The sequence below is a fragment of the Theobroma cacao genome, chromosome 9, assembly GCF_053813885.1.
Source record: "Theobroma cacao isolate CCN51 chromosome 9, ASM5381388v1, whole genome shotgun sequence".
Classification (NCBI taxonomy): domain Eukaryota; kingdom Viridiplantae; phylum Streptophyta; class Magnoliopsida; order Malvales; family Malvaceae; genus Theobroma; species Theobroma cacao.
In genome coordinates this window covers 40499406-40525824 of record NC_142647.1, presented here as the reverse complement: position 1 = coordinate 40525824, position 26419 = coordinate 40499406, and the positions used below count along the sequence as shown (strand labels likewise).

Genomic DNA, 26419 nt, shown 5'->3' with positions numbered 1-26419 from the left:
ATTTTTTTTTATCATAATCAGTTTGTAGATTTTGATATATAAAGTTTTTTTAGGCTTTGATAGCTTAGCAGCCCTTGTTGCTTATGGAGGGTCATGGTCAAATACTTAAATTCTTCTATTATGTACTTTGTTTATAGAAAAATAAAATAAAACAAACAGCTATAACATTTTATGTTCATTTGAAATTATTTATTTTAGTCGGTTAATTTTTGTAATTCAATGAATTGGATCACATGCTAGTATTCTCTTCATTTTATTAATATCACAAATCAGACAAGATATTTCTTCTTCTCATATATGCTCTAATTAAATAAAACTTTGTTTTGTTACACTTAATTTATTTTTCCAAATTTTTTGGGGATTTTGCAACTCATAATGTCTCTCTCACTCCTTGTTTCATATGAAGTATCCTTTTCTTTCTTTTTGAAATTTGTTTTTACAAATCCTTCTCCTTCTAAATTTCTTATTTTTAAAATCGCTAATCTTCTTAGACTATTTCATTCATGAAAAATGCTAAGGAAAATATAAGAGAAAATAAAAAAAATTACAAATCATCTTACTGAATGCTAAGAACATTAAAATTGTATAAAATAGAATCTTAATTAAGGGGAAATACGAGTCATCGCTTTATGTTTCCCTTACCATGTCAAAACAGTATAAAATTTAAATAGTTATATAAGCTATCACAATTAAACAATATAGTATATATGACCTTTTCCATTGCTCAAAGTGGCTCAAATTATATACGTGCAAACACTAAAGATCAATTAGCATGAATAAACGTTTTTCATAGATGCTTCAATAGTCACCATCTGGAACTCTTTGATTTGAATCTTGGGGTTATTCTTTCTGAAGAGTATTTTGAAACAAAATCTGAAACTCTCCAGTATTTTTTTTTTTATTGAAATTGAAGCTTGACAAAGTTAGTGCTTTGTGGAGTTGTGAGTATAGACTCTTAAAATTCTTTACAATTGAATAAAAATTAAGCAATTGGTTAACAACCAGAATAAACTATTTAAGATAAATCGTCAGTTAAAAGAATTTGACAAATGTGTTTTTTTTTTTTTTCCTTTAACCAAGTAGAATATTTAGCGAGAAGTAGGGATACGAGAACCTAACTATTTAATCAGTGAGATATTTACACTTACTATTAACCAATGCTTTGGTAGCCATGGTACTACCCTTCTCTCCAGGGTTGTCAATTTTATTATTCTTAGCGTTTGGACTTTTCTTCTTTTGCTATATTCAACCCTTTGGCATTTAGTTATTCTATGTAATAAAGCAACTTTTATATTTTGCACGATCTTGCTGAATCAATAATAAATCAATCGATTAATTAATCTCATGCCCCATTTTATCATTAATTTAATCAAAATTTGTAGTTCCACTTCAATTTGGTAAAAATAATAAATAAACCTGATCAAAGCATCAATGTGAATCTTCATTATTCATGATAAGAAATAATACAAAGAGAACTTCAATTTAAAGAATTCATTAAGGATCTCAGTGTTAGACCCTTATTATTCATAAAAACACAATTTACAAATATCAAGAGTACTAGAATATCATAATTATTCTTCTTGCACTTCAAGCCTCCAAACTGAATCAAGAGAAATTATGTTCAATTAGCTTAGTACCCCTTTGGAGATGGTGGTGATGTATAGTAATAAAGAGGAGGTGGAAACTTCAAAGGAGGAAAAGATGAATCACTTCTAGTAGTGAGGAGGTGGTGGGGAAGGAGATGGTGGAGGGGGTGACTTATAATAGTAACGTGGTGGTGGTGGTGATGGGGAAGGAGGTGGTGGTGATTTGTAGTAGTAACGAGGTGGGGGTGAAGGAGATGGTGGAGGTGGCGACTTGTAGTAATAAGGAGGTGATGGTGATGGAGATGGTGGGGGTGGTGACTTGTAATAGTATGGTGGTGGGGGACTAGGAGATGGCGGAGGTGGTGACTTGTAATAGTATGGAGGAGGCGGTGACTTCAAAGGAGGTGGAGGGGATTTGTAGTAGTATGGTGGTGGTGGGCTAGGGGATGGCGGAGGTGGTGACTTATAATAGTATGGTGGTGGCGGGCTAGGGGATGGTGGAGGTGGTGACTTGTAATAGTATGGTGGTGGTGGACTAGGTGAAGGTGGTGGTGGTGACTTGTAATAATAAGGAGGTGGTGGTGATGGAGATGGTGGGGGTGGTGACTTGTAGTAGTATGGTGGTGGGGGACTAGGAGATGGCGGAGGTGGTGACTTGTAGTAGTAAGGAGGTGGTGGTGATGGAGATGGTGGGGGTGGTGACTTGTAGTTGTATGGTGGTGGGGGACTAGGAGATGGAGGAGGTGGTGACTTGTAGTAGTAAAGAGGTGGTGGTGATGGAGATGGTGGGGGTGGTGACTTGTAATAATATGATGGTGGGGGACTAGGAGATGGTGGAGGTGGTGACTTGTAATAATATGGAGGTGGTGACTTCAAAGGAGGTGGAGGGGTTTTGTAGTAGTATGGTGGTGGTGGGCTAGGGGATGGTGGAGGTGGTGACTTGTAGTAGTATGAAGGTGGTGGACTAGGTGAAGGAGGTGGTGGTGACTTGTAATAGTAAGGAGGTGGTGGTGATGGAGATGGTGGGGGTGGAGACTTGTAATAGTATGGTGGTGGAGAACTAGGAGATGGCAGAGGTGGTGACTTGTAATAGTACGGAGGTGGGAGAGATCGAGAAGGAGGTGGAGGGGACTTGTAATAATAAGGTGGTGGTGGTGGTGATGGTGATGGTGGAGGTGGAGACTTATAATAGTAGGGAGGTGGAGGCAATGGTGAAGGTGGTGGAGGGGATTTATAGTAATAAGGTGGTGGTGGGGATGGTGAAGGTGGTGGTGGGGACTTGTAATAATAGGGAGATGGCAATGGAGGTGGAGGAGATTTGTACACATATGGAAGAGGAGGTGAAGGAGAAGGTGGTGGAGGAGACTTATAATAGTATGGCGGAGGAGGAGATGGTGATGGGGGTGGAGGGGATTTGTAGTAATAAGGTGGTGGTGGTGGTGGAGATTTATAATAGTAGGTCGGAGGTGGTGGAGACTTATGAGGATGTGGTTTGTACTCTGGGTGCTCTGGTGGAGGTGGAGAAGAATATACATCAGGTTCATAGGCAACCACGCTAGTTGCTGTAAGGCAAAATGCCATAGCAAAGATGAGTCGAGGCCAGTGCCCCGGTGGACGTACTGAGGTTCCCATTCCCTTACAATACAATTGTAACTGCTAGGGAAATGTCAGCTAGAAACTATTAATTCTTGAGGCTTATTGCATGGTGAAGAGATAGCCCCTTATATACTCATCTCCCCAATCATTGATTGTATATTTTATTGGTTTAATATATATAAGACTACAGGCTGGATTAAAATGTTATTTTAACAATGTCTAACATTTGACCTTAATATAAAACTTCAATTTGCCTTTGTTCGTGGTTGTTTCCCTCAACTTATCACCGTCTTTTAGACCAATGCCATGATGAAAAGAATAAGTCCAGAAAGCATAAACAAAACACCAACGCGTTCCAGCAAAATATAGGTATAATGTCTTCTTCAGCAGTTGAATTGAGCAGCAGCGTGCAATTGAATATAGTCCGAAAATTTGATAAACTAGAGTTACACAACATGCTTGCAGGCTGCAGCCAGATTAAGAGTGTTATCACAATCAGAAACTTGGAACTCGTTCATCATGTAAAATTTATTAGTTTGATGATAGCAATTTGATCCTGTTGAATCTAATTATAGCTGAGAATGTCCTGGAAGGAACTTGTCAGGTTGGAACTACTTTTGACTTGGTAACTTTAATGCTTGAAGACAAAAGGCCCCTCGGTAATGTTTAGACTATCTTCAAGGAATATTTATAGGTTAACCAAATACAAAAAACACACGCTAGCTCTAACACTTTGAAGTATTCTTAAATGATTTTAAATGTCTTTCAATTTTGACCAAGATTCATCTTTCTCCATAATCTTTGTAATTATTAATGGTGAACTACTGAGCGGCAGTGGAACGCTACGCTATTAACTATTTGTCCTCAAAATATAACGTGTTGTTAAAAGGATTAAAATTCTAAAAAGTTGAGACTTAACCGATTATCTAAATTTGGTAAACATGATTAACTAGTTCGAATATATTGTACATCGGATAATGTATCTAGACATCCCTAAGTCTAGATTCTTTAGATATTATGGAGTTTTTTTTTTCTCATGTTATATATGTACTTATAATAAGTCACTAAACTATGTCTTAGTTTATGGCTATGAGCGGCAATAAATGATTATTTTCTTTAACAAAAAATTGGTGACTTACTGATCCGTTATTTCAATTTTATAGATGATTGAATTCCTATTTTGTTTAATAGCTACTTGTAAATTGTTATAAAGTATATTCTTTACACTGAATTCAAAGTCAATGATATAGCTTTTAAGTCATATTTTAATGGAATTAATCAGTTTTTATTTAATTTTGTTGTTGGTATAGAAAGTATTGGTGGGGAAAGCTTGAGAAACATTACAGCCATGCATGTGTTTAATTGCAAATATAATAAAATCATGTGAACCCTTTTGGGGTATAGCATAAAAAAAAAAAAAAAAGGAAAGAAAGAAAGACTAAATTCATGTCTCGTGCAAATTCTATTAGCGAAAGGTCCGATACATGTGATAGCTTAATTCATGTTGGCCAAATTAATTGGATATATATATGATAATGATAAAATGGTCGATTAGGAAAATTTTTAATCATGTGAAAGGTACAAATTTTTATTCTCTTATACTGTATGTATTATACAACTTAAATTAAGTAGCCAATGGATCCAAATGATGTACAAGTATTTGTTGAATTAAGTTCGATTAAGAAAATTCATTAGAAAAATTTTGCTGTATTTTAGATTATATATAATGGTTGATCTATTTTTAAAATTTTAATTTTTTATTAATAATTCTTTTTTTTGATGTGTTTCTTGGGATATTAGGTACACCGTACACCATTATGTGAACAAAATGTGAATAACAACCAGCATTTTGTTTTGGGATCCCTTGCTCATTTTGTACATCACATTCTTTGCACTAACCCACAAATTAATCCCATCTTATGAATCAAATTTTGCAAGAATCGACCTCATGTTTTTCATTTATCTCTTTTTTTAAAAGGTGATTTTATTTATCTTAAAGATTCATATACTATTTCAAATCTCTTACTTTTTACAATAAATTTTTTATAACACATTATCATGATTCGGGCATTTGAAAGTAATACTCTTCCGAAAGGACTGCACAAAAAGTCATTGGGGGTGAAGAACATGATTCCACTAATCCTAATCAAAACAAGGAAAACTAAAAATTGCTTGCTCCTGAGAAAAAGAAAAAACAAAGCAGAAAACCAGATCCTAATCAAAATGTTTTTTATATATTGTGAGAAAATTACCCAAAAATTTAAGTCCATAATAAATTATCGTTCTATTACAGTTAAAGTTTTAGGATTTGAATTTGAGATATCTTTCTTGATATTACTAGTGTGTACCCCGAGGTGTTGTGTTATAATTTTTTTAATTCTTAAATTTCATTTTTTTTAAAGCATATTAATCTATTTTAAAAATTAAAAAAGAAAAAGCATAGTATACACATGACGTAGCATGAACATGACCTCCTTTCTTCTTTTCAAAAATCGAAATACCTCTCCTATTCACTCCATTTTCTTTTCTTTTAATTTCCTTTTCTTTCTTTGTGAGTTTCAGATGAATTTTTGTTCAAATTTTTTGTTGCATTTCTTTTGTGAGTTTTTAGTTTTTATTTTGGTGATTTTATAGATTTATTGATTTTTGTTTTTGATTATTTTGTAGGTTCAATCATGTAGTTGTAGTTTAAAAGTATCGGTTAGGCTTAAGATTTCAAAAGCTGACCCAATGGTTGTTGTGTAGATTTTCTAAGGAATTTCTTGATTTTGTTGTTATTCTTTTGGTAAAATTTTTCCGCTGCTTATTAGAATTTTTATAGCCACCCACCAACCGCCGCTCACCTTGAAAGAAAACCAAACACCACGCCACATGTTTGTTAAATAAGGAGTCAAGTTTCGGGGTGAGAGGACCTCTATGTTACAGTGTGCTACAGTACCCTATCAAGGGACAATTTTAATAAAATGTATAGACGATTGATTATCCAAAAAACTTAAATTAATGAAGAATAACGAAACTCTAAGTTATCCCATGTAGGACATCCCAGTAAAATAACAGCTTGAGAGGTTGGGCTTGCACCTAGCTCCACCTATACGTTACATCCCCAAAAAACACCTGCAACATTAACGTTTAAGTTTATTTGGGGACACCTTTGACTGTTTGTATCTATTGGAAGATGTTATATAATAATACAATATAAATGTTTAGGTTACTGTTAGAATTTTGTTGTAATATAAATATTGAATGACTACCAAATTGATCTTATTGTTTTGGTCCTTTCTTATAAATAAATGGAGAGTCTCGTTAATGGTTAATCTTTATTTCCTTTGCAGGTTGTATTTGTCTAAAGAAAGCTCATCCTATTATAATCTTCGATTATATTTGATTTTTACAACTGTTTTGTCATTATTTTTTTGGCCAATTATCATTATTCTTAATTGGGACCTCACAGTTTCCTCTTTTTTTTTTTTTTAATTTGGTCAAAACAAATCATTGAAGGATTAAGAAAAAAAAGTTTATAACAACTTGGCTTAACCTTGGCCAAAGGTTAAAACACTTCATTGTTTTATCCTTCTTAAGTATAAATTTATAACAAAAAAAAGTTAAAGCAAAAATTGATTTTTTTTTTATGTTTTGGAAATGGAGAAACCTGTTTGTGCTTCAGAACAAGACTGTTTCAATGGAAGGCAGGTTAATTATTATACAAAGCTGGTCTTTGGATGTTTACCTTGCTAATTTAAGCTCTACTCAGGAAGGTTATTGCCCTTCACGAAAGGAGGAAATATCTGTTGGCTGGTCGCCCCTTGTAGCAAGTTGTATAGCACTAAACGCTGATGGTGCATTCAGGAAATCTCGATGCAAAGTTGCAGCAGGAGGGGTACTTCGGGACGAACATGAGAACTGGTTGAGTGGATTCTCTATGAAGTTGGAAAAGTGTTCAGCATTTATGGCTGAATTATAGGGCATTTTCAAGGGGCTCTCATTGGCTTGGGAATTGGGTTACAGAAATATTGATTTACAGATTGATAATAGTGTAGCAGTGCAGACAATTAGCTTGGCATAATCACACCGTTGCCAGAATTTAGATTTAATTAAGGCAATTAAGAGTCTCATCTTTAGACCTTGGACTGGGGTTATGTTTCCCACTTTTAATAAAAGTATAATTTGATTGTTAAAAAGAAAACACTCTTTTTAAGTGTTTGGATCCATTTCTTTTTTTACTGTCATGTTGACAGTTACAAAGACATTCATATGGTGCTAAGGTGACAAATTTTGTCAAATATTAATGGTAATTAATCGATGAATTTGAAACATTTTAAAAAAATTACAACTTCAAAAATTGAGTTTACATATGGTAAGTAAAAATGAAATATTGCACAAATATCATGGATTTAATTCATTAATGTAGTGAACATCTTTTACCATAAATTAATAAGTTAAACGATCGTAACATGACAACAAACTACATGTCTAATAGACAATATATATAATATTACATTAAATAGGTTTTTTACTTTTCTATTTGGACTATTTCTTTTTAAATATTTAAAATCCTTACTTTTTCTATACCAGATAACAAATTTTAATATATATAGTTTTAACTTTTTGGCATTACAAATGATAGAGTATCAAAGTCATAGGAAATTTTCTAAAATACTAAAATCAAAGTGCTTTTCCTGATTGGTTTATGGTAAGTTAAATCACGAGACTCAAAATGCATTGTTACTTTTTCTCTTGTGAAGAAGTTCAATGAGTGATTTTAAACTTATACTAGAAAAAGGCCCGTACAATGCTGCGAGCTCAATCAGCTTAAAATGAAAAAAAAAATTAAAAATGTAAAAGAACTCAAGAACAGTGAAGGTTTAAGTTCTAAGGAACATAAATTCAAAAGGTCCAAAATCAGCTTGAAACTCTTCCATCAACTTGAATTCAAAAAAAACTTTTCAAAAAAAAAAAAAACAAAAACTTGAATTCAACCCAAATCAAGTCATCATGTGTCAAACAATTAGATTATACAAATGTCAACTAATTAGTCTATTTAAGGATAACTTTTAACATACATAAATTATATATATTGTATTTTTTTTTTAGAAAATGTATATTGTAATATAAAAAATATCATTAAGTTTTGTTCCTTTCAACTCTTATTCATATCGTCTCAAAAAAAATAAAAATAAAATTCTGCCACTAGTTTTTCATATATATATAAGGACTAACTAAATGATATAAATTCATGTGATTGGTTAATTAGTTTGACGTTGACAAACTCGTGGTCCCAAAATTTACTGAAATTGAATTGCAGATCCCGTCTACTCGTATGGTCTTCAACGAGATATTTTATTTATGGATGGATTTCAATAAAATCTGTATGAAGCTTTGCCTTTTATATTATGATTAGGGAAATAACTTGATCATTCATACACAATGGTTTTTCATGTTGCCTAAAACCATAACTCCAAGCCTTCCAAATTTGCACTAATCTAATTATATTATGGCAAATCAAACAGGTGAGTGCTGGTTGCAAGGATTTCCCATTCGATGGCCTGGCTATAATTTCTTATGGCTCTTAGTTTAAACAAGAGCAGAGCTATAGACTAAACTCTCAAATGATTGAGCCTAACCACTCATATACATGATGCTTATTTGTCCAAGTTTGAATCTAACCTTTAAATTAAAATACCGATTGCCCTCTTCGAAATAATCTACTCACCTGGAGTTTACAGTGGACTGCATTTATTTAGCAAAGATAAATAAAAGAGTGATAGGATATTTCATCACAGTTTTGCCCAGAAACATATCACTTGAAAATAATGGAATTGCGCTAGTATAAACCTCAGCAACATTCCCACTACCAGTGTTCCAGAACCTCCTATTTTTCTTTGGTAGGAAACCTCCTCAAATGTTATGCTTAAACTCCCTTCCATTCTCTCCAGAATGCAAAAACCTTTCATCTTTTCCTCTGCAAATATTATTAACTATACCAATACTCCTCCCAAAATCCCACATTCCAATTACATCAATAATCCCTTTGATACTTTAGAATTATGCCTATCTACAAAGCAATTTAAACAACTCCATGCTTTAACCATCAAAACAAGACCTCTCCAAACCCAACTCCTCTACTCCAAAATTTTATCATCTCTCAGCCCTCTTTCTTCCCCTGAGAGCCTTAATTATGCCAGGGAACTTCTCAGCCACTTAAAAGCTCCACATTTGCAAGTGCACTTTCATAATTCTATAATCCAAGCCCTCTCAAATTCTTTGGAAGCCATGGCATTGTACAGAGAAATGATAACCAAGGGTATTTATCCTGACACTTACACTATTCCTTATGTCCTCAAAGCATGCGCCAAATTCCATGCCCTGGAAGAAGGCCAACAAGTCCACGCGCATTCCATTAAGTTTAATCTTAATTCCAATGTTTATGTTCTCAACACTCTCATGCGGCTTTATGCTGTTTGTGGGATCATTGATTACGTTCGAAACTTGTTCGATCAAAGTCCTGATAGAGACTTGGTCTCTTGGACTACCATTATTCAAGCTTTTGTTAAAACGGGTTTTGCCAAGGAAGCCATTCAGGCTTACTTTGACATGTGTAGAGAAAATTTAAGACCCGATAAAATGACACTGGTCGTCGTCCTTTCCGCTTGTTCAAGGCTGGGAGACTTGAGTTTAGGGACCCAAATTCATGAAAATATATGCAACTTTCATGATATTGGTTCGGATGTTTTTGTTGACAATGCATTGGTTGATATGTACATGAAGTGTGGCGATGTAGATTCAGCTCGTCAGTTGTTTAATTTAATGCCTGTTAAAAATGTTGTTTCTTGGAATTCCATGATATCTGGTCTAGTTCAACAAGGACAATTTAAGGAAGCGTTAGATGTCTTTCATGACATGCAAAAGATAGGTCTTAAGCCTGACAATGTTACTCTAGTTGCCGTTCTGAATGCTTGTGGTAATCTTGGGAAGCTTGAATTTGGAAAGTGGGTTCATGCGTATGTTGATAAAAATCGAATCAAGGCAGATGGTTTTATAGGAAATGCGTTGGTGGATATGTATGCTAAGTGCGGAAGCGTAGAACAAGCTTTTGGGGTGTTTCATTCCATGAAATGTAGAGATGTTTTCTCTTATACAGCTATGATTGTTGGATTTGCAATGAATGGAGAAGCTGAGAGAGCATTGGAAATCTTTGCGGAGATGCCTGTTGTGGGTGTCAAACCGGATGACGTGACGTTTGTTGGTGTTCTTTCTGCATGTAGTCATGCAGGGCTGGTGGAGGAGGGTTGGAAGCACTTTGAAGACATGTCAAGAGTTTATAATCTGCAACCTCAAACAGAGCACTATGGCTGTATGGTTGATCTTTTAGGCCGTGCTGGACTAATAAGTGAGGCAGAAGAATTCATAGCAAATATGCCAATTGAGCCTGATGCATTTGTTTGGGGTGCATTACTAGGAGCTTGTAGCATTCATGGAAAAGTTGAGCTTGGGGAAAGTGTAATGGAAAAACTTGTTGACATCGAACCTGTAAGAGATGGTGCATATATACTCATGTCAAACATCTATTCATCTGCAAATAGGTGGAAAGACGCGCTAAAGTTGAGAAAGGCAATGAAAGAAAGAAAACTGAAGAAGACTCCTGGTTGCAGTTTAATTGAAGTCAATGGTATTGTATATGAGTTCCGAAAGGGCGACAAATCACACCCAAGAAATGAAGAGTTAAGAAAGTTGCTGGAAGAAATGGCAATTCACTTACAGAGCCATGGTCAATTTCCAACTAGCAACTGTATCTCCTAATACAGCTTATGTAGATAATTGAGAATGATTTTGTGTGGGAAAATTAATGGAGGCCCTCAGGCATGTTGGCATATTTGTTTGGCTTTCTCACAAGGCCATGTCTGTTCAAAACAAGAAGCGGGGTAAGAAAATTATGGTCAATATTCACGTAAACACCTAGAAAATGTAAGTTTCTCAAATTATACCCTTAATTGTGTTTTGCCTTAGGTAGAGGTTAGACTTTGTCTTAGACAGGGGTTAACACCAACCTGCTTTTGTACTCTTCTTAGGAGGATTAAGGATTGAGGCCTAAGATTGGAATCCCTGTTCCCCACTTGTACCTCCTTTATGTAATAGAAAAAGAGTACAAACCAATCTAGATGTGAAATGAAAGGCATCTAATTAATTTCTCAAGTTCCTGAACTCCACAAAATCTAGGTGGCAACTCTACGGCATTTGTGCTCTGAGTGTACTTTTCCAATATCGGACTGTTAGGAATCATTATGTAGAATGGTGATTGACGTCCATGCTCGTCAAGAGATCTCGACTGGTTTAATTAATTCCTTAAACCTTTGAAAAGATAAAATCTTTTGAGCTATCAATCAGTTTGTGTCAATACATCCTTTTAGCACTAATTTGTCGAACCGAATGGTTTTTTTTTTTGGCCATTTTTGTACTATTGGTTAAAGACTTCATCTTAATAAAGTGTGAGAAAATAAGTCAGTTGGATACATATGTCCAGATTTGATGCTAATACCATCTGAAAGAAGGTCAGCATGAGTAGAACCTATAAATGAGTATTTCACTGAATCTTGTAGAAAATTGATGATATAACTTGCATTTGAAACTTTGCAAATTAAAAGGATTGCAATATTTAGTAATAGTTCTATGCTCCCCAAAAATTTATAATAAGACCGCAACTTGTGTGCATATATAAATGTTATATTTCTTTCAAGTCTAGAAGAGTTGATTTCTTAAATTTATAACGGTTTGACATGGCCCAGATAGTAGTAATAAAGGTATAGTCTAAATTATTGCATTTCAACAAGCAACCATGTGACTTGCATCTGCCATTTGTAATAATAAACTTATTAATTAATCTATAACTGAAACAAAAATAGGCATCTACTCCAAAAGAAAATTATTGTTCTCATTCTTATGAGAAATGATACAAGAGTTGACGCATACAAATGAGCAAGACTCTCCATTTTAAACCTCTTATTCCAAAACAGGATAGCAAGCCTAACATACTCGAACTATTGATATTACGGAGAACTTGTCGTCATAACTCCAAGTTAAATTGAATTAAAATAAAAGCATCAGCTTAGTAGGCCTTTGGAGGTGGTGGTGATTTGTAAAGATATGGAGGAGAATAGTGATCATGAGATGGAGGGGCAGGAGTCTCGAGATGTGATGGTGGTGGAGATTTGTAGGGCTCGGGATGAGATGGTGGTGGGGACTTATAAACGTAATGAGGAGGTGGAGATTTGTAGGGCTCGGGATGTGATGGTGGTGGTGGGGACTTGTAAACGTAATGAGGAGGAGATGCTTTGTAAGGTTTGGGATGTGGAGGTGGTGCTTTGTAGTGTTTGGGATGTGGTGGGGGAGGGGACTTGTAGACATAATGAGGAGGAGGTGCTTTGTAGGGTTTGGGATGTGGTGGAGGGGACTTATAGGTGTAATGAGGAGGAGGTGCTTTGTAGGGTTTGGGATGTGCTGGTGGTGGGGACTTGTAGACATAATGAGGAGGTGGTGAATGGACCGGCAGTGGGTGTGATGGGGGTGGTGGAGATTTATAAACATAATGAGGTGGTGGTGACTTTGGATGAGGAGGTGGGTGTGATGGGGGTGGTGGAGACTTATAGACGTAATGAGGTGGTGGTGACTTGGGATAAGGAGGTGGAGATTTATAGTGAGGTAATGGAGCTGGGTATTTTACTGGAGGAGGTGGTGACTTATAATGGTATAGGGGTGGAGGATAATGTTCCAAGGGTGGTGGAGACTTGTAATGATACGATGGTGGATGTAGTGGGTGCTTTGGAGGTGGTGGTGACTTGTAATGGCCGGGTGGCTGATATGGGTGCTTGGGAAGTGATGGTGATTCGTAGTGGCCTGGTGGATGATATGGGTGCTCTGGTGGTGGAGGAGATGCATACTTGTAAGGTGGGTATGTAGCTGACACAATGGTAGCTATAAGGCAAAATGACACAACAAAAACCAGATGAGGCAAAAGCCCCGGTTGTCCCGGGCTTCCCATTTTCCAGCTACTTCCAACTCTGCAACCAAGAAACTAGATCTAGGAACTAATGTTTTTCTGAATGAATTGCAAGGCTGTTGGTGGCCCTATTTATAGATTCTTCTTGGACAATTTATGCAAATATATAACTCTAGTTCCATGTACATAACAGGCTGTATTAAATTATTGTTTTACTTCATTTAATTCATCTTGCAATTCGTGTTTCCCGGCTCCCACAAGGCTGCCCACGTTAGTCCATGTTGCGCACCAGGAAAAAAGTCAAACAGATGTGAAAAATTATTTGTATATCATATTAATATATTGTGTACCTTACAATTGCATTAGATGTGATTCCTTAAATCATCTTTACATTAATCAATTTGCAGAATAGGTAGACTGTTTGATGTCTTCACGAAATGCAACCAATGAAGGCACTGTGTTTTGATATTGCTACTTTTATTTTTTTCCTTTTTTGCTTTTAATTCTTAAAACTTTATAAAAAATAATTATATGTGATTAAAATGTAACATTAATTAGAACATAATGGATCCCTTTTTTTTATGAAGTTATGGGGATTTTAATTTGTTCTAAATAAGAACTCACATCTATAACTTAATTGATGGAAGATGTTTTTTGTTTAGATCATTGTTCTAAATACCAGCAATGGAGTTTTAAACTTCGCAAGAAAAGTTTGAATGTTGTCACATATCTATTTAATTAATGTAAAAATTTATTAATTTTTTTAAATATATCATAATTTTAAGGATGTCAAGGGCCGACTTACCCACTCAATGTGTCTGGAATAGGGCATGATTTGCAGGCTCGAACTTGGCTCAGCTTAATCTAATTAATTTATTTGTTAATAAATAATATACTTATCTAATTTAATTATAAAATATATTAAATGTGTAGACACCATGTTTTTGGTGTTAATTAAACCTTACAAAAGACAAAATAATAATAACAAAAAAAATGAAAAAAAAAAGAGAAAAAAGAAAAGAAAAGAAAAAAAAAAGAAGAAACAAAAAAATGAAAAAAGAAAAAATGTACGACTGCCCGGCACAATATATTGTGCCAGACGCGAAAAATTGGCGTCTAGGTGGTGGAGATGGCACTCCCCGAAATTGTGATCAGGTATAAAGTGCTACAAGTAGTAGCTACAGGAGCGGAGAACCAAACAATCAAAAACCCTAAAATCCCTAGCCAGAACCAACAACCATTCTACCTAGCCGCAATACAAATCCACAACCAAAATAATACAAAAAAAATAAAAAAAATAAAAAAAATACACAATGAGAGAAAGAGAGTAGCTGTGTTTTTGGGGGATTTTTAGTTATTTTTTTGGGGTAGATTTTGATTTTTGGGGGTTTTTGCTGCTGCCGGATAGGAAAGCTTTGGGGGTTGCTGCCGCCGGTTAGGAAACAGATTTTGGGGGCTTTGTGTCGCCGGTGGAGGTGTCAAAGCTTGGGTCTTAGTGCTGTCGGGAAAGGAAAAGCTTTCGGGTGGCTGGCGAAAGTAAGGAGAGGGAGAGGAGAGAGATTCGAAAAGTGCCAGGAAAGGGAAGGCACTTGGGTGGTCGGCGAAAGGAAAGAGATCAGCGACAGAGAGGACACCGACGGAAGGGAGAGAAGAAGGAAGAAAGAAGGGCGAAGGCTTGGTTTAGAGAGAGGGAGAAAAGAGCCGCACCTTAGAGAGAGGAAGGAGAACCGGCGGCTAGAAAGAGAAAATGAAAGGAAAAAATGGAAAGAAAGGATGAAAAAAAAGTTTTTAGACCTAGGTTAGTGGATGCTAAACAGCGTCGTTTTGGTGTTATAAGGAGAGGAATCCGATGTAGCACACCACATGTTGCGCTTGGTGAAGTTGCACATGGGTGGAAGAAGGTTTGGGCTGCTAATGCTGGATTCTTAGACCAACACGGACCCAGTTCTTCCTGTGGACTTCAGTGATTGTTGGCTTGATCCTAGTGGACCCTGAGCAGGTTTGGGTCTTTTCTTTTCGGCTCATTGTCTATTGGGTTGGCTTATGTATTTGCTTTTATTTTGTTTAGTCTAGATTATTAGTGGTTTTCATTAGGAAAGAATGTAGGAATAGAGATTTAGAAGATATAAAGAATATATGCATTAATAATATTAAAATAGATAGATGCATTCGAAAATTTAAAAATTAAAAAATGTATGCCTTTAATAAACACAATAAATAGAATAGGTAGTTTATTAAAGAAACATGTTAGTAAGAATTTACCATAAGATTAGATATAAAAAATAATAATGATAGCACATAGAAAATAAAATATAGTACAATGACTTAGGAGAAAATATAAAAAAAAACACATATAATGATAGACAATGAAAAGTACAAAAAATTAAATCAATTAAAATATAACTAATTAATCAATTTGGGAAAGGTGAAGAGTCAACACTCCCAAATAAATCAAGGCTCCACCAGAATGATGGGAGGGTCTTAATTTTGAATTCCGATGTTCCTAATTTTAATAAATAAAAAACTATGCATACTTAATTACCAATTGATATACCAATAAAAGAAATAGAAGATGAATGATAACAATAAATTTGTTAATCATAATAATACAAAAATGGAAATCACATATGCATGAATAATAATAACTACGGATAATAAAAAATATTCGGTCTAAAATGTGGTTTTGAAAAAATTCATATAGTAAAATAAATAAGTACTTATATAGCAAAATACATAACGAAATAAAAACGAAATAATAAATAAATATAAAATATTTGTTCATGATAAAAAAACGCACACAAAGAAAAGTAGTAAATTTCATAAAAGAAATGAGCATTGAATTCGTAGGTGTATCACGTACTATTGCCGTATTGTTAAATGTCCTAGCATATAGATATATTCTGTATGCGAGCACAAGCCCGATGATGGGACTTTCTGAGATAGCCTGCGAAGGCGAGTTTCTCCGGTAAACTTCATAGGTGAGAAGGTACCCTCGGATCCCACCAGTATGATGGGAGGGTTCGGAAAGATATCTTTGATAAAAATCTTTTGCCGGCATTAGGATTTGCATTCATGAAAATATTGTTATTACTCGTTAACGATTGTCTTGATGATGGGATTTACCTAGTAAACTTGTGAAGGCGAGTTTTTAAGGTATTTCTCTAGGTGAGAGCATACTTCCGGATCCCACCAGTATGATGGGCGGATTCAGAAAGTACTCTCAATAAAAGATTTTCGTTGGCATTATCTCGATTTTATGCCTTGCATTTCACAATTGCATCATGTGCATCTTAAACTAGTAAAAAATGAAATAAATATTATAATGGAAGATGAAAAAAAAATAAATAATAACTAAGGAAACATAATAAATTTAAAGATTAAGGCCCCAATAGGATAATCTAAAATCAAATGGTATCGTTCATGGAACGGGCGTCACGGGGGTGCTAATCCTTCCCCGGGCGTAACCGCACTCTTGAATCTAGTCTTAAAATATGTAGACCAGTTTAAAATTCTCTCGATGGATTTGAAATCAATTTAAGATTCCGTCGATTAGAATTGAGTCAATAGGTGGCCAATCACACTTAGGAAAAAAGATTGGTGGTGACTCTTAATGTTTTCATCGCGTCTAGCGGTCGGGTTTCCGAACCCGCACGTTACGACAAAATGTATTAAAATATTAATATAATACATGTTAATAATAAAATAAAATGTAAAATGATTGAGTTGAACAAAGCTGGAGGTTGACTTTTAAAAAAAGAGGCCCGATAGGCTTGGCCTAAGCCATGGATGCCTCAACTTAATGAAAAATGTGGCAACTTTCTCTTACTATTTGTGGGATTCAAAATATAATCTAATTTTTTAATTTATTTTTCATCTAAACATACCTTTTTCCTTTTTAATTTCAGTAATAAAAGGAGAATTATTAAATTTGCAATTGTAATTCAATTTTATTGAATTTTGTCACTATTTTATTTTAATTAATTTTTAAACAAAAATTAATTATAAAAAAATTCATAAAATATGCCGTTTATGCAGTTTAAATAAAGCAATGATAGAAGAGTCAACGAAATTGGTTGATGGCTACTCTGAAATTAGCAATTTAAGGTTGAAGATTAATATGTGAAAGGTTTTCCTTAACTAATCAAGTCTAATAGATAGAAACCAAAGAATGTTTGAAGAATAGGTTCAATTGTGGAAAATAGAGGTTAGAGAGTGAGAAAAGTCTTCAAGAGCCAAGTCCTTAACTAGTCCAACTTCACCAACATGTAATCAATTGCGCGCCCTTTAATTTTATAAGTTTTTGTAATAATAATAATAATAATAGTAATAATAATAATAATAATAATAATAATAATAATAATAAAAGGAAATTTATTTCAAATATTTATTACATGATTGGATTTCACAGTTTAGCAACAAAAATTTATTTCTAAAATAATTAAAAGAAGTTTTTGAATAGATCAAATAACAATTTAACCAAAATTTATACCAAATTTAATTAATTAGTTAATTTGGTTTTAAAATAATATTCATACTTAAGTGGTTGGTATTGAAGAAATTTTCTCTAAAAGGTTGGTTTAAAGTAAAGGTATCCATGAGCCAACCATAGCTCATTAGATTTATAAGCTTGACTTCACTCAAGTTGGATTGTGGATATCATTTTTAAGGTTCGGGTTTTGCTCGACTTAATTCATGAATATTATTATATAAAAATATTATATTTAATTAAAATTTAATTTTTAAATATATTTATAAATATAAAAATATTTTTAATATTTTAATAATAAATATAGCTTAAATGAGCAAGATGGACTCGAGTTTTGGGTTTTAAGATGTTTGCTGGATTTCGCTCAACTCAAGCTATGGACACTTCAAGTTTAAAAAAGATAATCCAAAGTAATTGAAAGTGAAGATTTATGCATCATATGGATTGAAGCTCGAGTCCATATTGTTGGTGTTTTTTCAAAATAAAAAGTTATGTCATATAATGAAAAGCTATCTTAACTCAAAAATTATGTTATATGAAGTGACATAGTGTAACTATTAGATTATACATAGGTTTTTCATGTAAATAGTTATGTCTTTTAGTAAAATGACATATTGAAAAAAGCACCTTTGAATCTAAAGGTTAAGAGACAATTGAAAAACACCACAATTAGAAAGTTTAGATATGAAAAGTTATCTTTTCATATTATAACCCAAAGATTATATTTTATGGAATGAATGGTTGTCTTTTCATAAAATGATTATTGAAACAACACCTTTATCCAAGGATTGTGTTTTACAAAATACAAAGGTATCTTTAAAACAAATAGGTGCCTTAATGAAAGGATTGTGTCCTTAAGAAGAGACACTTATAAACCTATATAAAGGATTTGTTGCCAATCATTTTGACACACCAAAAACAAATAAGATATTAGCAGAAAAATCAAGAGCAATACAAGTGTTATGTTCTGAAATAAAAAATAAACACTCGAGTTCCCATTATTTATCAAGGGAATCTAAATTCCTTATATCTACTTGTTGTAGAAAGTAAGCTTTAAGGTCGAACAACTTTGCAAACCTTCCGGTGTATCTAGCAGTTTACTTTCGTAAAGTGTAAAGATGAAGTTAGACGTTGGCTTCATTGTATCCTTGAGGCTATTTGCACAATTCCCCTTTTGCACACCGAGTGGCAAGGACGAAATAAGTCTTAAAGATAATGTTTATTGAAAGGCTATCCTTCAAGTCAATTTTGCCGATTATTTGAATTTCATCTAAGCCCCATTTGCACCAATAATTTTTAGACTTTTTGTGGAATTGGAATTCAAAATGACTTCACTAAAAGAGATATACCAACATTGTCAAGCTAGACCACTTTGAAGGAGGAAACTTTATTCGTTGGCAAAAGATGGATTGATATGATGGTGACAAGGAAAGTGACAAAATGGTTCCTCATCGGATTACAAGATAAGATTTCTTTCTGTACTTGATATGCATGATATTGTATTTGATATGCAAGGAAAATGTATATTGGTTGGAAAGAAGGAATTTGTTATATGCATATATGATCTTGATATGGATAAGATTATTGTTGCGTGTTTTATAATTGACATACTTCTCTCATTATGGAGAGACACTAAGAAAACTCTAAAACATAAGAAAGATAAGATGTCTCTCGAGGGTCTTGATAATCATCTTCGAATAAAAGAAGATTGTTGCAACCAAGATGAATTCACAAACAAGATGAGAAGGATAAATATCTTAAAGTAAACCATCTTGAGTTGATGAAGGTCTATGTGATGGAAGACATAAGGTGTGGGCATGTGGCATTCTTATTATATATTAAGGTATAATGATGTCAATAGATAAATATCATCATGATCCATGTGATAGGTAGGCATGTGGCATTCCTATTATACATTAAGGTGTAATGATGCCAATATGTAAATACCATCAAGGTGTATGCGATAGGTGGGCATTTGGCATTCCTATTATACATGAAGATAAAATGGTGCCAATATATAAATTTAACATTTTGGTATATTGTGCATTCTTATTTTATCATCGAAGGCATAATGGTGCAATATAGATATTCAGCATCTTTGACATAGCATTCTTATTGTGCAATAAAGGTACAATGGTACTTGTGTGAACATACCTTGATGTGTTAATTTGACATTTCAATTGTACATTAAGGTACAATGGTGTCAATTGAAAAAAAAGGGTCGTATAAGTTTGTAAAGTCTTTGTATGGATCAGAATAAGAACTTAAACAATGGCATTAAAATTGATGAGGTTATGGTAGCTAATGGCTACAAAATCAATCAAATTGACAAATGTGTCTAAAGTAAGTTTCAAGTGTCATCGTTTGTGTATATGTGGATGACATGTTAACCTTGGTACCAATTTTGGAACAAGTGGAAGACACAAAAAGATTTTTGTCAAAGAATTTTAACATAAAAGATATAGGTGAAGCTGATGTTATTCTTGTTATAAGAATAATAAGAGATAATAATAGCCTAACGTTGTCTTAATTTCATTACATTCAAAAGATTGTAATGAAGTATGGTAAGTTAAATTGTACACCAATGTTTATGTCTTATGATTCTAATATAAGGTTAGTACCCAACAAAGAAAGGTCAATAACATAAAATGAATATGCAAGCATGATTGGATGCCTAATGTAAGCAATGATGTGTACAAGGTCAGATATTACATTCGTGGTTGGGATGCTAACTCAGTTTGCAAGTAATCCATGTGAAGAACATTGGTATGTTGTTCATAGAGTTTTAAGGTACTTAAACAATACAATGACTTATGGCATTTGTTATTTAGGTTTTCTTTTGGTTTTAGAAGGATATAAAGATGCTAGTTAGTACTCAAATGAATGGATCATACCTCTACGATTGGTTGGATTTTACAATTGGTAGGGGTGTTATTTCTTTGGGTTTTAAGAAACAATCTTGTCAAGCGGACTCCACCATGATGGTTGAATTTATAGCCTTATCATCTGCCATTTAAGAAGCGAAATGGTTGCGGGATTTACTTTACGAAATTTGTTATGGCCTAAACCAATGGCATCAATCTTGATACATTGTGATAGTAAAGCAACGATATCAAAGGCATATAATCAAGCATACAATGAAAAGGCATCCGAGCATTTGGCTCATTGGTTGGTACATGATCCCCCTGCTTATAGAGTAGGGTTCAAATCCCTATTCCCCCAATTATAAAAAAAAAATACAATGAAAAGAGTCAATATACTGGACTTTGACACATATAGCATTGTAAGACAAAGAATTAGTGATGATATAGTCACTATAACTTATGTGAGGTCTTGTGAAAATTTAGTGGATTCGTTTGTTAAAGGTCTAAAAAAGGACTTGATAATAAATACCTTGAAAAGGATGGGCCTTAATCTTATCAACTAAATCTTCAATGGTGGGAGCTCACCTCGATGCTTGCAACTGACCTGCAAGTCTTGGATACTGACCATTCTACCAAATAGTGATTGCAAGGACTAATTTATATTTCCATCCCGAGGTGTATAGTGCTTGGTTTCCATAAATATGTAAGGTAAGGTTGAATAAAAGTTCTTAATAAATCAATAACATGTATATGTTCAAGTATTATAATTATGGGGTACTTCTGATGAGGGTTACGTATATGAGTGGAAGTGTGGCCGCTTTTAGAAGCTAAAAACTTGACTCTAACAAGCACTCACGAATGGATGCAAAACATAATACCATAAAATGTGTTGGTAAAACTAGATACAAAGTGAGCAAGGAAGCTTGTGTGTGTTTAGTGGCTTGACTAGTCAAATAAAGAATTGATAGTTCAATTCTTGGTCAACCACTCAATTCAAACTAGAACCAACCACACTCACTAAGTGAAGGTTCAAATCTAAGGGATACCTTCATTTATTCACAAGATTCCCAAAGTTGTTGGTATTTGAAAATTTTGAAAATGGTGAGGGATTGTTGGTGCATTTTCAAAATAAAAAGGTTATGTCTCATAATGAAAAGCTATCTTAACTCAAAGGTTATATCATATAAAGTGACATAGTGTAACTATTGGATTATAGATGGGTTTTTCATGTGAATAGTTATGTTTCTTGGTAAAGTGACATATTGAAAAAAAGCTTCTGAATCTAAAAGTTATGAGACAATTGAAAAACACCACAGCTGAAAAATTTGGATAGGAAAAGTTATCTTTTCATATTATAACTCAAAGATTATGTTCTATAGAATGAATGGTTGTCCTTCAATAAGGTGATTATTGAAACAATACCTTTATCCAAGTATTGTGTCTTACAAAATGCAAAGGCATCTTTGAGACAAAGATGTGCCTTAATGAAAGGGTTGTGTCCTTGAAAAAAGACATTTGCAAGTCTATATAAAGGACTTGCTGCCAACCATTTTGACACACCAAAAACAAGTAAGATATAAGCAAAATAATCAAGAGCAAAACAAGTGTTTTGAAATTAAACATAAAGACTTGAGTTCTCATCATTTATCAAATGAATCCAAATTTCTTATAGTCGACATGCGATAGAAAGTAGGCTCTAAGGCCAAACAACTTTGCAAACCCTCAGGTGTATCTAGCGATCTACTATTATAAAGTGCAAAGACGAAGTTAGACATTGGTTTCATTGTATCTCTAAGGCTATTCACATAATTTCTCTTTTGCATACCAAGTGGTGGGATGAAATAAGTCTTAAAGATACGTTTATTGAAAAGTTCACATTGAAGTCAATTTTGCTAGTTATTTGAATTCTATCTAAACCTCATTTGCACCAACACATATAACTTCTTTTATCTTGTTTTTAATTTAATTTTTTAATATAAAAGGGAGCACTATAACCCATTTAAAATCTCTATCTTAATTTTATCCTAGCTTTCTCAATTTATTCAAACATAATTTGAATAAGCATTTTTTAGAGTTTTATTGAGCAACTAACGCATAATAATAAAAACCTTAGCTATGTGTAAATAGTCAAAATAATCCACATGCAACGTGGTGGTAACACCTTTTCTAACTCTCTTGCCAAATTTGCAGTTGATAGAGTAGTAATGTTTTCAGCTTGATAATGATTCGTTTCTCTTGCTACTCTGTAATCAGACCATGTTTTCTAGTTTTGTTTATTTTTATATTTTTATTCATGCACTTTTATTTTGCTATAGCTTTTTTATGTCTACTAACCTTTTTTCTTATGGATCTCCTTAGGGATTATGCATTTCATTGTACCTCTTCAATGATTCTTAATAAAACTCACTTTAATTGAAGAAAAAAAGAGTGCCATATATAATGGAAGATTTGTTGAAAGTTATACGACATGCTTAAATCTTTAATATGAAATGTCGTCTTTAACATGCACATGGACTTGAAGAATGTATAGATTCCAAGCAATGCATGTTGTTCGTATTGTCCTTCTAAATTTATATCTCTTTTTAGTTTTAGCTTTTGCAAGCAACTAAACACCTTGGTGTGAGCAATCCAAATTCCAAGTAATTTAGATTAAGGTCGAAATAAAAAAAGGGTAAAATACCCTAACCCCTTAAGTTTTAGTCAAAATTTTAAATGGGTTCATTAATTTTCGAAATAGACACTGTACTCCAAAAATGCAAATACCATTAACAAAGATTAAGAAAAGACTAAAATGTACTTTTATTTTTTATTGATTTAAAAAATTATTTTTAAATTTTAAAAAAATAAAAAAAAAGCACTAATTTTCTTGGGGAGCACCACTCGGTGCACCCAAAGGGAGGGGAGCACCAGATCGGTGCTCCCAATGGAGGGGAGCACTAGGTGCTCTTTTTGTAGTCTCGATCGGGCTCCCTAGGGAAGCACTAGGTGCCCCCTAGAGAGCCCCAAATGGGGCTCCCTATTTTGAGAGGTTTTTTTGAATTAATAAAAAAAATAAAAAATAATAAAATCATATAATAGTAATTTTAAAAATTAATCAAGGGTAAAATTATCTTTTTACCCTTGTCACGTCAACAAGTTGATGAAAATACTAACGGTTGACTAATGGCTAGACCTACGTGCGCAACAAAAAATATTTTTTGGGGTGGGGTGTCTATTTCGAAAACTAATGAACCTTCATGTAATTTTGATCAAAACTTAAGGGGATAATGGTATTTTACCCAATAAAAAAACATATACCATTAGGAAACAAAAATAAACTTTATGAAATAAATAATATATTGTCTTTATTGCTCAAATACGAGAAATGATACAACTATTAGCAGATTGACACATAAGAGTAAAGTGAACAAACATCTATATTTTTAAACTTTTATTCTTTTCCAAGATTATAAGGCTGCTTAACAAATTGATAACAAATATTGTCACGATAGAACGTGTTATCACTAATTTAAATGGTCTTAAGAGAAAACATCGACTTAGTAAGCCTTTGGAGGTGGTGGTGACTTGTAAAGATACTTCGGGTGTGGCGTTGAAGGGGTCTTAGGATGCGGGGGATGGGGTTTAGGATGAGGGGGATGAGAGGGATGAGGCTTAGGATGTGATGGTGGAGGTGGAGATTTGTAAACATAAGGTGGATGCGGTGAATGTATTGGTGGTGGTGGAGACTTGTATAGGTAAGGAGGAGGTAGTGAATATATAGGTGGTGGTGGTGGAGACTTGTATACATAAGGAGGTGGTGGTGAGTGTTTTGGAGGTGGTGGGGACTTATAGACATAAGGAGAAGGAGGAGAATGGACTGGTGGTGGAGGGGACTTGTATAGATAAGGAGGAGGTGGTGAATGTACTGGTGGTGGTGGAGACTTGTATACATAAGGAGGTGGTGGTGGGGACTTGTAAACATAAGGAGAAGGAGGAGGAGGAGAGTGGACCGGTGAAGGAGGGGACTTATATAAGTAAGGAGGAGGTGGTGAATGAACAGGTGGTGGAGGTGACTTGTATATGTAAGGAGGAGGTGGTGAATGCATTGGTGGTGGTGGGGACTTGTATACATAAGGAGGTGGCGGTGAGTGTTTTGGAGGTGGTGGGAACTTGTACACATAAAGAGGAAGAGGAGAGTGGATTGGTGGTGGAGGGGACTTGTGTAGGTAAGTAGGAGGTGGTGAATGTGTTGGTGGTGGTGGAGACTTGTACACATAAGTAGGTGGTGGTGAGTGTTTTGGAGGTGGTGGGGACTTATAGACATAAGGAAGAGGAGGAAAGTGGACTGGTGGTGGAGGGGACTTGTATAGATAAGGATGAGGTGGTGAATGTGTTGGTGGTGGTGGAGACTTGTATACATAAGGAAGTGGTGGAGACTTGTAATGGTAAGGAGGAGGTGATGAATGTACTGGTGGTGGTGGGGACTTATAGAGATAAGGAGGTAGTGGGGACTTGTACACATAAGGAGGATGAGGAGAGTGGACTAGTGGTGGAGGGGACTTGTATAGGTAAGTAGGAGGTGGTGAATGTGTTGGTGGTGGTGGGGACTTGTATGCATATGGAGGTCTTGGTGATTTAGATGGAGGAGGTGGGGACTTGTAGTGATATTGTGGAGGTGGATATTTTACGGGAGGAGGCGGTGACTTGTATTGATAAAGTGGTGGAGGGGAATGCTTAAGAGGTGGCGGCGACTTGTAGGGGCTTGGTGGGTGGTATGGGTGGTTTGGTGGTGGAGGGGATGCATACTTGTAAGTTGGGTCGGTGGCTGCCACAGTGGTGACTATGAGGCAAAATGCCAAGGCATAAGCCAAACCCGGCAGTCCAGGCGATTTCATTGCTGGCAGTTGAACTCTATCAACGGCAAATGGATGTATGAACTATTGCTTTGTTGATTGATTGCTGAGATACTGAGATTGTAGCTATCCCCATTTATAGTGCTCTCTTCAATCATTTATTGAATAAATGTTCTTATTTAATGAACCTAACAGGCTGGATACAATCTTTAAATATTGCCTCACGTTCGATCATTTCATCTTTCCATTCGTGTTTGACCACTAGCTAGCCCATGTTAGTTTATGATTTGTAATATGAAAATGTCCGAGAAACGGTGATATGTATACACACATAAACTATGTACTTCCACCAGACGTGGCTTGGTTCCCTTGCATACCTTCGCATAAATTTAAGCAAGATCAAAAACTGATGTACACGGTTAACTGTATTGATCACAATGATCACGTTCAGTAGGTGATGTACAGTGCATTCACATGTCAAGATTTAAAGTGCCTAAACTTTTTTTAACTATTTTAAAGAATGAGATATACTACCAATTTATGTGATGATGTACAGTTATATGTGTATATGTGTACACACAAAATTAAAATAATGCACATCGATAACCAAATTGTCAAAGGTCATTTATGTATGCACGTCACACTAGATCAACAAGGAAAAGAAATGCAGAAATTAATATCAAAGGGCAAAACCCTATAATTTTTACAATATATAACATTCTAGAAAATAGAATAATTTGCTCTTAATTAGGAAGACAGAATCTAACATCTTTTAATTAGAATAATGAGGTTGACTTATTTATCATAATTTTAATTTGCTCTTAATCAATTAAAGACCTTCATTTTATTTATATTTCGTCGAATAATGAGTTTAACAAATCAGGTTTCAATTTTTTTTAACATGTTTTTTTAATTATAAAGAGAAAAATAAAGCCGACCATGAACTTTCATTGGGGATCTCCCCACCAACATTGCAATTGTGCAGACAAGAAGCATGATGAAAGCTTCATAGAATACAAAAGGGATCGAGATCTAGATCTGTTGCCGTACTATAAAAGAAGAGA

General features: G+C 34.4%; 3 protein-coding genes and 1 pseudogene across 3 annotated transcripts; 1 reads left to right on the top strand and 3 right to left on the bottom strand.

The window, feature by feature from the left end:
• Nucleotides 1-1417: 1417 nt before the first annotated feature.
• Nucleotides 1418-3292, bottom strand: LOC108663284 (uncharacterized). Its single transcript, XM_088809493.1, has one exon. The coding sequence runs from the start codon at nt 3216-3218 to the stop codon at nt 1713-1715; it is 1506 nt and encodes a 501-aa protein (XP_088665619.1). The 5' UTR covers nt 3219-3292; the 3' UTR covers nt 1418-1712.
• A 5618-nt stretch (nt 3293-8910) lies between these two features.
• On the top strand, nt 8911-11372 carry LOC18589804 (pentatricopeptide repeat-containing protein At1g08070, chloroplastic pseudogene; annotated as a pseudogene).
• Nucleotides 11373-12084: 712 nt separating this feature from the next.
• LOC108663487 (uncharacterized) lies at nt 12085-13286 on the bottom strand. Its single transcript, XM_018128008.2, has one exon. The coding sequence runs from the start codon at nt 13213-13215 to the stop codon at nt 12283-12285; it is 933 nt and encodes a 310-aa protein (XP_017983497.2). The 5' UTR covers nt 13216-13286; the 3' UTR covers nt 12085-12282.
• A 10566-nt stretch (nt 13287-23852) lies between these two features.
• LOC18589802 (uncharacterized) lies at nt 23853-25477 on the bottom strand. Its single transcript, XM_018128009.2, has one exon. The coding sequence runs from the start codon at nt 25395-25397 to the stop codon at nt 24060-24062; it is 1338 nt and encodes a 445-aa protein (XP_017983498.2). The 5' UTR covers nt 25398-25477; the 3' UTR covers nt 23853-24059.
• Between the last annotated feature and the right edge of the window lie 942 nt (nt 25478-26419).